We start from the raw sequence: 15,819 nt of genomic DNA, 5'->3' as shown, positions 1-15,819 counted from the left end.
AGTGTATAGTGGAAATAAGAATGACTTGGGAGTGCAGAAGAGTAGGATCCATGTTCTGTCTCTCAGACATTCGGTTGTGTGGCCCTGGGCAAGGCCTTTGAATTCTCAAAGTCCCAAGCAACTCTCTGAGATTTAAGTTATAAATAATCTGCTGATCCCTCCACCGATGCACAAGTCTTCTTAAGCTGTGAAACTGCAGCTGCAGGCCAAACTAGCCCTACCCCTGCTCCTACAGCAGAGTGAGACTATTCAGTCCAAAAAGGATCATCTCATTTCTGGACAAATGACCTCTTCCCCTCTTCTCTCCTCTCTCCCTTTTTCATGCATTTTGAGTGAAGCAATTCCTTCAATGACTGACTTGAGTCTTTAATGAGATTCCTGACTGCAAGAAGCTCGATCATTGCTGCTTTGGTATTTCCTACTGATGTACTGATATAGAACTATTACCTTTTGTTAATATAGAAGCATTTTTCTGCCATCACACCCATGTAAGCATTGACTGAGGGCTATATACACCCTGTTTTCAAGCTTAGTGTTCAAATCATTATGAATACGGTTTCTCTTTTAGAGTCCAAAGTCCTTTAGAGGCATCATAAACCTAATAGCAAACAAATGTGAGTGTAAATATCTCTTCTCTCTGCCTCTGTGTGTGTGTGTGTGTCTCAATGCAGACAGACTTATCTGCACTGTTCTAAACTTTGCTTTGGCAACCAGATGAACTTTCCAAAAGGAGGACCTGCAAGGCATGGAAAGTGTCCAGTGTGTCTTCAGCAATTTGGTCCATACCACACAGCAGTGATGGCACTGAGTGGGCCAAAAAGATCACAGCTTTTTCCAGTTTCTCAATTTATTGCCTCCACTTCCCCTGTAAGTCTCAAAGATATCCTCTGTGGTGGAGCAGCCCTTCCAAATTGAATCAAACTTATTAACACAAATGATTGCAACAGTAAAGCTTGGAGACCCTGTATTAATATTGCCCTTTATGTCTTCTTGACAGTACGCCCTGACAGTTATCGCTAAGATAGATAACATTGTTGCTCATCTTTCTAACTGAATGCACATTATGGCAAATTGGATTATGGAAACCTTATAAAATTCAAACACAGAAAGTTGCCTAATTATTATGCAACTTTATAAATCATAAAAGAGCAGAGGAAATGAAATTCTCCCACCCCTATTGCCAGGGTACACAATTTTTGCTCATTCAAAGATTTATTTCCTTGGGAAACCATATGTCATGTTTAATAAGTATAGATGGACGGATGTTTTTAACCAAAAGCCTGACATGGTCATAAATGATGTTCCACACAAAGGATTATCTATGTATTTTATTGTAGTTCTTGTTTCTCAAGAGCATTCATTTCCCTAGGGAAATATAACCATCAGGTTATACTTGACTGCCCAAGGCTAGGTTCTCAAGTTAATCAACTGACCAATTAATCTTGCCCATAGAAAAAATATCAGATGGAACAGAAAATAACTAGAATAGCAAATGATTCCATTTTCTCCTCCTCTACTGCAAAGTATTTGACAAATAAACTTAACACTATTAACCTAATACAAATTCACATCTTCCAGAAGAGACAGAAAGAGAGAGAGAGAGAGAGAGAGAGAGAGAGAGAGAGAGAGACAGAGAGACAGAGAGAGAGAGAGAGAGAGAATGATAAAAAAAAGTTTCTCATAAAGCTCTACTGACAGCACCCAACATAATCTCAGTTTCAATAATCTCTTGTTTTAGTCCAATTTCCCCTCCTGATGCACTTCTTTTACGACTATTTCTATTTTGTCACATGTTTTCTTGGTACTTTTCCAAAAATTAAAAAGAGAATGAAATGGAAATAAATATATTAGAAAAAAAATGGGCCTTGGGCATAAAAATGAAGAATCAGGTGTTTTTGTTTTGTCGTGTTGCTTTTTTTTCCCCCCAAAACCACTCATTGAGGAAGATTTACAAGCTGAATCTTGATGACCCCAGATTGTGGAACACACCATCATCTGCTTCCTCTCTTTCCCCTTCCTTTGCACACTGATGCCCAGAGCCCAACCATGTGCTGTCCTCTGCTCTTTGACAACAGTTCACAGCACATCATTTATGAACAGAATAAGCTAAATTCCTCTGCCAACTGCAGCGTGGATCATATATGCATGTGCCAGTGGATTTACAAATGGTAGAGGAGATAAGCAACCATATGTTTGGGAATGACTTTAACCAGCAAATGTTCATAGAGAATGGAAAGGAAGGCTTTTGCGACTTTGTCCCTAATTCTTTTTTTTTTGGGGGGGGCAGAGCCAAGATGGCAGAGTGAAAGCAGTGACTTGCTTGAGCTCTCCCCCAAACCCCTCCAGATACTCATAAAAAATGGCTCTAAACAAATTCTGAAGCAGCAGAACCCACAAAAAAGACAGAGTGAAACAAATTTCCAGCCCAAGACAACCTGGATGATTGATCAGAAAGGTGTATCGCACCAGGCTGGGAGTTCAGCACAGCGCGGCGTGGGCTCACAGGCCACAGCAAACCTGTAGCAGGCCTCAGAGGACTGAATCGTGGGAATCTGTGGTGAATTTCAGACTCCTAAATCCACTAATGCCAAAGACAACTTAGAAGGTCAGTGGGAAAAGTCTGTTTCTGCAGTGCTGAGAAAGGAAGGCAGGATCTCAGCTCCATTCCCCAAGAGCGTGGCCCTGGGGGGGGCAGCTGCTTCCCAAGCTTCTGGCCCGCAGACTGAGGGGGAATCCAGTGGCTGATCAGAGAGGGATTGCAGGGATCTCTGCCAGTGCTGAGGCAGGAAACTCTTGCTTTGCCCATGTTTGGATCTGGGTCACAGTTCTGGGCAGCAGTGCTGGGGTGAGGAGGCACACTGGCATGGAAGAACTTGTAGTGGCTGTGGATAGGAACCCCTCCTCACAGTTACAGGACAGAAAGTAGTACTTGTGGTCACAGGCCAGGAAAGGAGTAAACACCTCGCCCCTTATCATACAACCTTGGAAGAACTGAAAATTTGCAGGTCTCTACAAGCATCTGAAAACAGCTGTACAAACCCCTAAAGCTTGGGCCAGTACACTCTCCACATTGGAAGCAGACTCTTCCCTTAACAAAGAGTTTAAAACTCAAGTAATTGGCCGGGATCATGAGCAAGCAGTGCAAAAAGAGTCAGCCTATCTTACTTTGGTGAAAAAGAGGATCAAAATATACAACCAGAAGAAGACAACAAAGTCAAAGCTCCCACATCCACAGCCTCCAAGAAAAATATGAATCAGTCCCAGGCCTTGGAAGAGCTCAAAAGGTATTTTGAGAAGAAAGTAAGGGAAGTAGAGGAAAAACTGGGAAGAGAAATGAGAGTGATGCAGGAAAATCACGAAAAACCAAATTCTTTTTTCCGCATTTTTCACTTTGAGCTTTGATTTTACTACAGATGTTGGCCTCACTTCTCATTATTTTCTCCAGTTATCACTGAAACCTCTGTTATTTTGCCTTCCTCAGACATTACAATTAGATTCATTCAATCAAGCAGCCTTAACTAATACAGACCATCTTTGATTTCTACAAAACCTAACATCAAAACAGTGCTTCAGGGAACAGCATCCTTCCCATAGGGAGAGCTTATCCTTGGGTGTGGGAAGCATCAGGAGAGGCTTATACATAGTAAGGATTCATTTTAATGCCATAGCCAGATATGGCACTTACCTGAGAAGGGGGCTGTCAGCAGAGGGATTTTTATGGGTGCCAGTGTCAGCACGTGGCACGGCTGCACAGTGGAAGCTGAAGGTCCTTGAAGGCCTTCGGGCTCTACAGACACCATGGCTGTTGATGTGATGGCAATGGTTGGATGACTGCCAACTTGCTTAAGGCCATTTGGACATCCCACTGCAGAACATGGACAAACAGAAAAAGCTTGGTTTCAATTGGTGATGGAAAGAAAAAAAAAACATGTCTCTAAGAATGTAAGGAAGGCAGCCCTTAAGGTAGAGAAGTTACCTGGGACATATTTGGGTTATATACATGCTTAGTTACTTAGAAATGGGAGAAAACCTGCAGGCCATCCAGGCCAAAACTCTTATTTTACAAATGAGGAATGACTTGCCCATGGTCAAACTTGCCCATGGCAAATACTGACAGAAATGGGCTTTGAGTCCTTTTCTTCAGACAACCAGGGTGGTGTTCTAGTCGATGTACCATGCTTTCTCTGCAGAAACATTATTTACTCAGTCAACAAAAAATTGTTCATCTGAATTAGAATATGAAGAATTATAAAATAACATATCTTACCTCAAGGCATACTCATGAATTGGGGCAAAGAACAGTCAGTCATGAAGTCACATGTTTTTAATGACAATAAAAACAATGATCTCACATTTCTGTAACAAGGTTTTTCATAGCATATTGTTCTTAACCACTCGTCCTTTCCTCCCCCCAACCCACATATACGATATTTAAGTATTATTACCTCCAGCTGAAGCTATTTTCCAAGCCTTCATAGCAAGTAAGTATCAAAGTTAGGGTTCTAAAACAGTTGTACTGATTGTGAGGCATGTACTCTTGCCTTTAACCAACATCCCATAAAGTAAATGCCAAGAACATTACAAGAAACAAGGATGAAGAGCTCAGAGTAGCTGAGGGTGTAGGAGAAGCATCCAGAGAATGTCAAACTTGAGTAAAGCCCAGAAGGCTGAAGACAATGATGGAAATGAAACTCTGGGGAAATAATTCTATAGTGTACCAAAGAAGGGCAGGTGACTGAGAGAATAAAATACCTTTCCCCACATTAAGTCACAAAAAGCTATGTCCTTGGGGCAGCTAGGTGGTGCAGTGGATAGAGCACCAGCCTTGCAGTCAGGAGGACCTGAGTTCAAATCCAGCCTCAGACACTTAACACTTACTAGGTGTGTGACCCTGGGCAAGTCACTTAACCCCATTGCCTAGCCAAAAAAGGACAAAAAAGAAGCTATGTCTTCACTCCTTTGTCAGATGATAACCATCAGTTGACGAGTCAATCAGGTGTTGGAAGTGTGAACAAAACCTAGTCACCTTTATTGAAACAATCAATTAAAATCTTTGAAATGGGTTAAAAAATCCTTGATTCCCTTATAAATCTTTAAAAGTCATTGGATAACATGGAGTGACCTCATGCAGGAAGTGTGTTCAATTGAACACACAGATAATAAGTATCTGACTTCTCATGTGCAAGATATATGTGACAGACAGGACTATATAAGTTGTGACTACATAAGATCTCTGTCTTCAAAGGTTTAAACTGATAAAAATCAATAAATTAACATGCAAACAATGTGACGTAGTGGTTGAAAAGGCACGAGAGTGGTACCAAATGATAGGGATTCAAGTTCTCTACCCCAGACAGTTTATGAGTATCTGTTACAGGCTGTGAGGATAATTAGGAGGAGGAAGAGGAGAAAAAAAGAGGAAAAGTACCATTTATGCAGCAAATTTAAGTCTGTAAAGACTTGAATAAATGAATAGATAGATGGATGAAAAATAATTTATTATGTAATTACTCTGTTCTAGGCCCGATGTTAAGCACTGGGGATACAAATAAAAGCAAAAAACAAACAAAATCAAAACCCATAGTCCTTCCCTTCAAGGACATTACATTTTTTAAAAATATGTGTGGGCTTGTGTATGTATAATTTATCTCATTAACTATATCCCGATTATGTATAAATATTTTAACATTCATTTTTCACAATTTGAGTTCCAAGTTATCTCCCTCCTTCCCATACCTCTACCACTCATTGAGAAGGCAAGCAGTATGTTGCATATTATCCATGGGAAGTCATGCAAAACATGTTTCCATATTGGCTAACCTGCAAAAAAAAACACAAAAAAAAAAAGGAAAGAAAAATTCAGGTAAAACATATGCTTTAATCTGCACTAAGTTTATTGGTTCTCTGGGTCTGGAGGTGGCCAGCATTTTCCACCATGGATTCATTGGAATTGTCTTGGGTCGTTGTACTGATCAGAGTAGATGTCATTCAAAGGTGACCATTTTTAAAATATTACTATTACTGTATACAGTGTTCACCTGGTTCTGCTCATTTCACTTTAAATCAATTCATGAAAGTTTACCCATGGAATCTTCTCAAATGGATGATAAAAAATATATTGATTTCTCAGCACCACATGGAACTTTTCCAAAAAGAAACACTTCATATTAGGGTATAGAGATATTATAGATAAATATAAAAAGATAGAACTAATCAATATACCCTTTAGAGACTATAATGCAATAAAAAGAGTCATCGGTCCAGGAACGCCCCAAAAAAGACAAAGACCCAAAAAGAGATTTAACAAAGAAATCCTAAGTAATGAGTGAATCAAAGAATAAATCATAATGAATTAGTAATTACGTGAAAGAAAATTATAATGATGAAACATGACACCAACATTTCTGGGATGAAGATATGTTCATGTTCCTTCACTTAATAAATTCTTCATTTGTGTTAATATTAAGTTTGGGTTCATGTAGAATGATATAGTAGGGATTCTTCATGCAATTAACTCTCCCTGTGTGGTTTGTTAGGCTCATCTCTTTGGGGTGGCCCATAATTTCTATATGGGGGCATGTGGTATATTAGGGATAAATGCTATTAAGAAAATGTCAAACTTGCAGTGCCAAGATGGTAGAGTGAGGAAGGAGCCCTCTGAAGACTTCGCCAATTCCTCTCCAAACAACTAGAAAATCATCTCAGAATTGACCTGGGAGCAGAGAAGCAGCTTGCCAGCTAAGCAAGAATGGTCTGTCTCCCTGGGGTGGGAAAAGAGCAAGCTCCTGGAGCAGTAGCAGCAGCAACAGCAACAGCACAGGGCCTGCACCTGCTAGGTCCCACCCTCTATCAAACCAGCAGCCCCCTAGGCAAGTAAGCAGTCTGTAGAGCACAGCAAGGCCCCAGCCCAGAGGCCCTACCCCAGCACAAGGCCTTGACCCCATTGCTAACAATAAAGAATCCCCACCCTGGGGCTGACTAACAGTAAGACCCCACCCTTAGGGCTTACCACCAAAGCCATCCTGTTTCCATAGGAACCTAGCAGCAGGGCCCATGACTGTGGAAGACCAGCAACAAAAGTCCTCCACCAGGGGCAGCTACCAAAAAGACTCTGTTACCATAGCGACAAATCCCTGGGGCAGACAGACAGCTAACCTTCACACCCAGGGAAGACCAACAGAGAGGCTCCACAGCCTTCCTCCCCCAGTGCAAGATAGAGGCAAAGCCTGATTTCCAGTGAAAGGAAGCACCTAATCCCTGATCCACAGCACAAAGAGCTTGGGACAGAGCAGGACCAGAGCCCAACTCAGTATTAAAACACCAAGTCACAGAAAAACGACAGAAAAAAAAAATGAGCGGAAAAAAAAAACAGAAAAGAAATTGACTATAGAAAGTCAATATGATGACAGTTGAAATCAAGGTATAAACTTAGAAGAGGACAATGGTATGAAAATGGCTACATGCGAAACTTCAAATAAAAATGTAATTTGGACTCAGGTCCAAAAGAAATTCCTGGAAGGTTTTTTGTTTGTTTATTTAACTAAATTAGAGAAGTTGAAGACAATTTGGGAAAGGAAATGAGAGTAATGTAAAAGAGTCATGAAAAGAGTCACTGGCACGGGAAAAGATATACAAAATTTATTGAGGAAATTAACTCTAATAAATAGAATTGGCCAAATAGAAAAAGGAAATACAGAAGCTTACTGAAGAAAATAATTCCTTAAAATTAGAACTAAGCGGAAGCTAATGACACTCTGAGACATCAAAATATGATAAAAACAAATTTCAAAAAATTACAAATAGTAGAAAAAGTGAAATTTCACATTGGAAAAAACAACTGACCTGGAAAATAGATCCAGGAGAGATAATATAAGAATTACCAGACTCTCTGGAAAGCCTTGATTGAAAAACAAAACAAAACAAAAGAAACAAACAAACAAAAATAAACAACCTTGGACAACATCTTTCAAGAAATCATTAAAAAAAAATACCCTGATATATTAGAATCAGAATGCAAAATAGAAATTGAAAGAATCCACTGATCACTTCCTGAAAGAGATCCCAAAATAAAAACTTCCAGGAATATCAGAGCAAAATTGAAGAGCTCACAGATCAAGGAAAAAGTGCAGCAAGCAGCCAAAAAGAAACAATTCAAATATTATGGAGCTACAGTCAGGATTATACAGGATTTGGCAGCTTCCACATTAAAGAACTGGAGGGTTTGGGATATGATATACCAGAAGACAAAGGAATTAGGATTACAACCATGAATCACCTACCCAGTAACACTCAATAAAATCTTTCAGGGAAAAAAATGGGTATTTAATAAAATAGAAGACTTTCGAGCATTCTTGATTAAAAGACCAGAGCTGAATAAAAAAAAATAAATTCACCTCCAAATACAAGACTCAAGGGAAACATAAAAATATAAATAGAAACAAGAAAGAGAAAATATAAGAAATTCAACAAAGCTAAACTGTTTACATTTCTATGTGGCAAGATAATACTTGTAACTCTTAAGAACTTTAATACCATAAGATCAATTAGGAGTATATGCACAGAGGGTGTGGCTATAAAGAGACTTTGATGGGATGACATCCCCTCCCCCAAAACAAAACAAAACAAAACAAAATAAGATCACGAGAAACAAAATTGCTCTGGAAGAAGGAAGGGGAAAATGGAATGGTATAAATTATTCCACATAAAAGAGTCATGAAAGAGCTATTATCATGAAGGGGAAGATGAGAGGGTGGTGGGCAAAGCTTAGGTCTTACTGTCATCAAAATTGGCTCAAAGAGGGAATAACATACATACTCAGTTGGATACAGAAATCTATCATACTCTATAAGGAAGTAAAAAGACAGGGAAAATAGAAGAAGGGGGAAGCTGACAAAAGGGAGGATACATTGGAGAAGGCAGTGATCAAAAGTAAAACATTTGTGAAGAATAAAAGGGTGGGAGTAAGACAGAGGGTTATACAAGGGGGGAAATAGTATGGAGGGAAATATAGTTATCATAACTATAAATGTGAATGAGATGAAAGCACACATAAAACAGAAGTGAACAGTAGGAGAGATTAAAAATCAGAATCTTAAAATATGTTGTTTACAAGAAGCACACTTAATACACACACAGTAAAGGTAAGGGGCTGGAACAGAATTTATTGTGCTTTATCTGAAGCAAAAAAAAAAAGGGGGTAGCAATCCTGATCTCAGGCAAAAGAAAACCAAAAATAGATTTAATTAAAAGAGATAAGAAAAGAAACTGTATCTTGCTGAAAGGTAACACAGGAATGACATCATATCAATAAGAAACACTTATGCACCAAATGGTATAGCATCTAAAACTCCTTTTTGAAGGAGAAGTTGAATGAGTTATAAGAGGAAATAGACCACAAAACTATGCTAGTATGTGACCTCAACTTTCTCCTCTCAGAACTGATAAATCTATGCAAAAATAAACAAATAAATAAAAACTAAATGAGCAAATGAATGAATGAACGAATGAATAAACAAACAAACAAATAAATAGGTAAGTAAATAAATAAGTAAACGAGACTTTAAGGAGGTGAATAAAATTCTGGGAAAAGTTGCATATGATAGATCTCTGGAGAGTAACAGAAGAAGAAATAAAATAGTTATATAACCCAATCTTAGCAAAATAAATTGAACAAGCCATCAATTAACTTCCTAAGGAAAAATTGACAGGACCAGATGGATTCACAAGTGAATTCTAACAAACATTTAAAAAAAAAGCAATTGATCATCAACATTTCTATATATTACCAACAAAGCCCAGCAGCAAGAATGGAAAAAGAAATTCCATTTAAAATATCTTGAGACAATATAAAACATTTGGAAGTCTAACTGCAAACACAAACCCAGGAACTATATGAACACAACTATAAAACACTTCTCACACAAATAAAGTCAGATCTAAACAACTAGAAAACTATCAATTTCTCACAGGTAGTGCAAGATAATATGATAAAATTGACAATTCTCCCTAAATTAATCTATTTATTCAGTGACATAGCAATCAAACTGTCAAAAAATATTTTGTTGAGTTAGGAAAAATAATAAAATTCATCTGGAAGAACAAAGCTCAAGAACATCAAGTGAATCAATGGAAAAAAAAATACAAAAGAGAGTGGCCTAGCCCTACTGGATCTAAAACTACATTAAAAACAATCTGATACAGGTTAAGAAATAGAGAGGTGGATCAGTGGAATAGATTAAGTACAAATTATATCATAGTAAATGACCACAGTAATCTAGTATATGATAAGCCCAAAGATCCAAACTTTTGGAACAAAACCATATCACATGAAAAAAAAAAACTGCTAGGAAAACTGGAAAATGGTATGGCAGAAACTGGGTATTGACAACATCTTAAACCATATGTCAAGGTAAGGTCAAAATTGGTACATGATTTACACATAAAGGGTGATATTATAAGCAAATTAAAAGAGCATGGATTAGACTATCATTCAGATTTATGGATGAGGGAAGAATTTAGGACAGAAAAAAATATAAGTAGCATTACAAAATGCAAAATAGATAATTTTGATTATATAAAATTAAGAAAAATTGCACAGAAAAAATCAATGCAACCCAAATTATAATAAAAGCAGAAAACTGGGAGGGGGGTGTTGTAACAAATATCTCTGATAAAGGCCTCGTTTCTCAAATATAAAGAGAATTGAGTCAATTTATAAAAATACAGGTCATTCCCCAATTGATAAATGGTGAAAGGATACAAACAGGCAGTTTTCAGCAAAAATCAAAGCTTATCTATAGCAATATGAAAAAATACTTTAAATCACTATTGATTGGATAAATAGATATCAAAACAACTCTGACATACCCACACACAACTATCAGATTGGCTGAAATGTCAGAAAAAGAAAATAACAAATGTTGGATAAGATGTGAGGAAATTAAAACATTAACACACTTGGTGAAGTTGTTTACTGATTCAACTATTCTGGAGAGCAATTTGGAACTATCCCAAAGGGCTATAAAATCATAACTGTCCTTTGACCAAGCAATACCACTACTAGGTCTCTATCCTAAAGAAATGAAAAAGAAAAAGGACCTATGTGTGCAAAAAATATTTATAAGAGTTATTCTACTGGTGGTAAAAAGTGGAAAATTAAGGGGATGTCCACAATTTGGAATGGCTGAACAAGTTGTTGTGTATGATTGTGATGGAATATTATTGTGCTTTAAGAAATGATGACTGGCATCATTTCCTACACCACACCAATAGTCTAACACTATCACATCCCATCTAAGAGATTGTCAATGAAAGTTTTTCCCCAGTTTTCTGCATCCCTCTTATTTTTGGCTACACTGGTTTTATTTATACAAGAACTTTTTCATTTAAAATAATTGGAATTGTCCATTTTACACTTCTACAATGCTCTCACCTCATAATATAGTTTAAGGTCTGATACTTCTGCATCTCCTTCCTTTACATCTTCTTCCCCTGGTTTCTTTGCAATTACTGTCCTTTTGTTCTTCTAAATGACCTTTGTTATTATTTTTTTCTTACTCAAAAAGATAATTCTTTAGTAATTTAATTGGGATGATATTGAATAAATAGATCAGTTAGGTAAAATTGTCATTTAAAAAAATTTATTGGCTTTACCTACCCATGAACAATAAATATTACTCCAATTATTTAGATCTGACTTTATTTGCATTAAAAGTGTTTTATGTTTAAAAAAAATGATGAGTGGGATGCTGTCAGAAAAAACATGTAAAGACTTACATGACGATGCATAGTGAAGTAAACAGAAACAAAAGAATGTTATACACAGTAACAGGAATATTGTTTGATGAAGAATTGTGAGTGACTTAGCTATTCTTGTAATGTAATGATCCAAGATAATCCCAAAGAATTAATGATGAAACATATGATCCACCTCCAAAGAAAGAACTGATATTGCTTGATTGCAGACTGAATAATGCCATTTTTTACTCTTTCTTTCCTTTTTTTCTTTTATTCAAATCTTCTTGTACAAAACTCTAATAAAGAAATGTTTTACATGGTTGCACATGTATAACCTGTATCTGATTACTTTCAATCTCAGAAAGGGGAGAGGGGAAGGAAAGAAGCAGGGATAGAATGTGGAACTGAAAACTTTAAATGAAAATGTTAATTCAAAAAAAAAATAACAAAGAATAGAGATGACAAAAAAATTAAATGTCATCCTATACTTTCAGCAAAACCTGGAAAGACTTACATGAAATGATGCAAAGTGAAGTGAGTAGAATCAGGAAGAAAACATTTTATGCAGTAACGGCAATATTTTACTGTGAAAGACTTAGCTATTCTATCAAGGCAATGATCCAAGAAAATTCTGAAGGACCTATGATGGAAAATGTATCCACTTCCAGAGAGAGATATGATTAATTCTGAGTGCAGATTTACACAGGTTGTTTTTCACTTTTTAATGTTTCTTTCTTTCTGATTTTATTTTGGCAGCGTAGAAATGTGTTCCTCATGACTTCACGTGTATCATCACTATCATATTGTTTGCTTTCTCAATGTGGGGGGGAGGAGCACAAGACAGGGAGAGAATTTGGATATCAAAATATTTGTAAATGAAAGTTTAAAATAAATAAATAAATTTGAGACTGCAGTAAAAAATAATAAGAAGAAGAATAGGAAATCTCATTCCTAAACGTAAGCACCTAAAAGACTTAACCTTCATGGAGGAGGTACCATTGGAGTGGAGTCTTGAAGGAAACCAGGGATTATAAGAGTTGAACATGAGGAGGGAGATGATTCTCTTCTTGGGAACAGCAAGTAAAAAGACTTAAAGATGGGAGATTGAGTGTCAAGTGTGAGGAGCAGTGATCAAGTAAACTTGGCTGTTACTGAATATGGCCAGAGGAATAATATATGGCTAGAAGTATAGATTGAGGATGAATTGTGAAGGACTTAAAATGATAACAGAGGAGTTTATATCTGATCCTAGAGAAAATAGGTAGCCATTAGAGTTAATTGATTAGGTGAACAACTTGGTCAGACATGCACTATAGGTTTTCCCTTCTGTACATTAAAAGCTTTCTGCCCTTCCAAGACACCCTAATGGAATCTGATTTCCTGACATAGTCATTCCACTTTGGATTAACTTTAATTAATTAATTAAACCAAGCAGTAAATACATATATAAAACTTAATATCTGTTCTGTACATGTGCCCTGGACTATGTTCGGCGCTAGGCATACAAAGATAAAAATTAAATAGCACCAGTTTTCAAAGAGCTTACTTTTTTCTTAGGAAACATCATGTTCAGTATGTAGGTATAGCAAAATACATTAAAAAAAAAGTTCTTTGTAATAGAGCTACTGCCAACCAAACATCAGTGTCCACATATAAAGCTGAAAGCTCTGTCTTTGTCACCTCCACCCATTGTTTCCACTTTGCTTACTTCATCTACATGAAGGTGGTTAAATACATGAAGACTGCAATTATATGGCACTGCTCTCAAAACTTCTCCTGGTTGCATATTCTCATTTGCTTCCATCAGTCTTCATATAGATGGTAGGATTACAGGTCTTTAGATAGAAAGGGAAGTGGAAGTCACGTTGGCCAGCCCTTTCATTTTGCAGATGAGGGAAATGAGGTCCAGAGAAGAAATGTTATCATCAAGTAGCAAGCTAACAGACCATTTGAGTAAATGTTACAGTAGGAACTGGGCTCCAAGTCTAGTGCTTTCTCTTTAATGCCATGATTTCCTCCTGATGTTTCCTGGTCCCTCTTCTTTTAATCATCCTGGTTGCCTTCTTCTGGACTCAATACTTTGTTTCTATATTTCTTAAAAGTTGATATCGGGGCAATTAGGTGGCACAGTGGATAGAGCACCAGCCCTGAAGTCAGGATGACCTTAGTTCAAATCCAGCCTCAGATACATAACATTCACTAGCTGTGTGATTCTGGGCAAGTCACTTAACCCCATTGCCTAACCAAAACAAAACGAAAAAAAAGTTGATATCAAAGTTTGAACACAACATTCAAAAAGCAACCAGGCAAAGTCCAAATCTAACAAAATCATTACTTCTCTTGTTTTGCACACAATATTTGTTTTGTGGCAAGCTAGCATAGGTTTGGCCATAGTTCGAGTTATGATGTCACACTATTGACTCAAATTGAGCTTATTATTTTCCATGAAAAAGCCAGAACGTTTTACACCGGATCGGTTGGATCTTACCATGTCTTTGCTCCTGTTTCTGAGGCTGTTTTTTTTAGAATACAAACATAGAAATTTATATTTAACCCTATTAAACTTATTATTCCACTTAGCCGAATTCTGGGCAAACTAGATTTAGTCCTCAATCAAAGAAATGGGAATTTCTGTACATTTAAAAATAATTTTGATTATATTAAAAAAAATAAGCCATCATTCTTAGCTCCTGGATTGCTGGCCCAGAGCTCCCATTGTCTAGACTTTTAAAACAATCTATTTACATCCAGACTCTGTCATCCAAAGTATTGCCTACATGTATTTGCATTATCTGCAAACCTAACAAGCATGCCTTACTTAATCTTTCATACAAATCACATATGAAAGTATTGGGAGAAGATTCTGGGAAGATGGCAGAGTAGGTCAGAAAATTCCAAGCTCTTCAGATTTCCTCCACAAACAAGCCAAAATAGTGCCTCAGGATAAACCTAGAGCAGTAAAAATAAAAAGAATTGGGGCAGAACAATGGTCCTTCTGGCACAACCGTACAAAATCCAAAGAAATATGCCAGAATGGAGGTTTGACCAGAATGAAGTGTGAACACTTCCAGGCTGTCTTTTCTGAAACAGCAAGTCACCAGCCCTGGGGGCAGCTGGATTGGGAGGTAGCCTCAATCTCAGCCACAGGAATTTTCACCTCTGACACAGTGTGGCTAGTCAGGCATCTGAGTAGGGGAAGATTGAGGGAGCCTCTCCTTAAAATGATGCTGCTCAGCTGTGCTGCTGAGTCCCACTTCTGGGAAAGAATAAATCTGCACATACCCAATGAGTGTAGAAGTCATAGGATAGGAATGCTGCTGGCTGTGGGCACTTACAAGGGAGCTGAGTCCTTCATCTCAGTTCCAGGCCAGAGGAGAGAATTGGAAGTCATAGCCACTAGAGGGTTCTTGGGAAGCACAAGCATTTCCAGTGTATTGTGCCGGGAGTGTGTGTGTGGGGGCTAGCTGTGGCTTGGAGGGGGAAAGGTGTGCAGAGGTTGGGCCCAGAACAAAGCTCAAAAAATGACAGCAAGAAGGATCTGAAGCCAGAGGCAAAGTCCCTCACACCCCAGGATTACAAGTGATTATAGAAGCAAGCTGCTATATTTTTATGAGCAGACAAAGGAGAAAGAAACCAACCATAGACAGTCACTATGAGAATAAAGAAGACCAGGGTTCATTTTCAGAGGAAGACACTGAAGCAATAATAAAAAAAAGAAGCCTCTACTACCTCAAAGACTAAAGTCATATAGTCACCTGTCCAAAAAGAATTCATAGAAGAACTCAAAAAAGACTTCAAAAATCATGGAAGAGAGATTGAGGAAATTGTTTTTTTTTTAAAGCAAGAACAATTTGGGGCAGCTAGGTGGAACAGTGGATAGAGCACCATGTCTGGAGTCAGTAGGACCTGAGTTCAAATTCAACCTCAAACACATGATGCTTCCTAGCTGTATGATCCTAGGCAAGTCACTTAACCCTGATTGACTCACCAAAGATAAAAAAAAAAGAAAGAAAGAAAAATAACAATCCAAGAAAAACAAGAAGATTATGAAAAAAAAAAAGTCAACCAATTGGAAAAAGAGAA

The 15,819-nt window shown here is 37.5% G+C and overlaps 1 protein-coding gene across 1 annotated transcript in view; it reads right to left on the bottom strand.

Annotated features, from left to right (window-relative positions):
• TCERG1L (transcription elongation regulator 1 like) overlaps nt 1-15,819 on the bottom strand; it is a 296,277-nt gene that overhangs the window by 250,193 nt on the left and 30,265 nt on the right. The window contains 1 exon segment of the mRNA XM_020973107.2: nt 3,686-3,865. Within this exon segment, the coding sequence (XP_020828766.1) occupies nt 3,686-3,865 (180 nt within the window).

This window comes from Phascolarctos cinereus, unplaced genomic scaffold, assembly GCF_003287225.1.
Source record: "Phascolarctos cinereus isolate Bilbo 61053 unplaced genomic scaffold, phaCin_HiC Scaffold_3;HRSCAF=262, whole genome shotgun sequence".
Taxonomy (NCBI): domain Eukaryota; kingdom Metazoa; phylum Chordata; class Mammalia; order Diprotodontia; family Phascolarctidae; genus Phascolarctos; species Phascolarctos cinereus.
The sequence above is the reverse complement of the archived record's forward strand: the minus strand, read 5'-3'. Positions and strand labels throughout refer to the sequence as shown.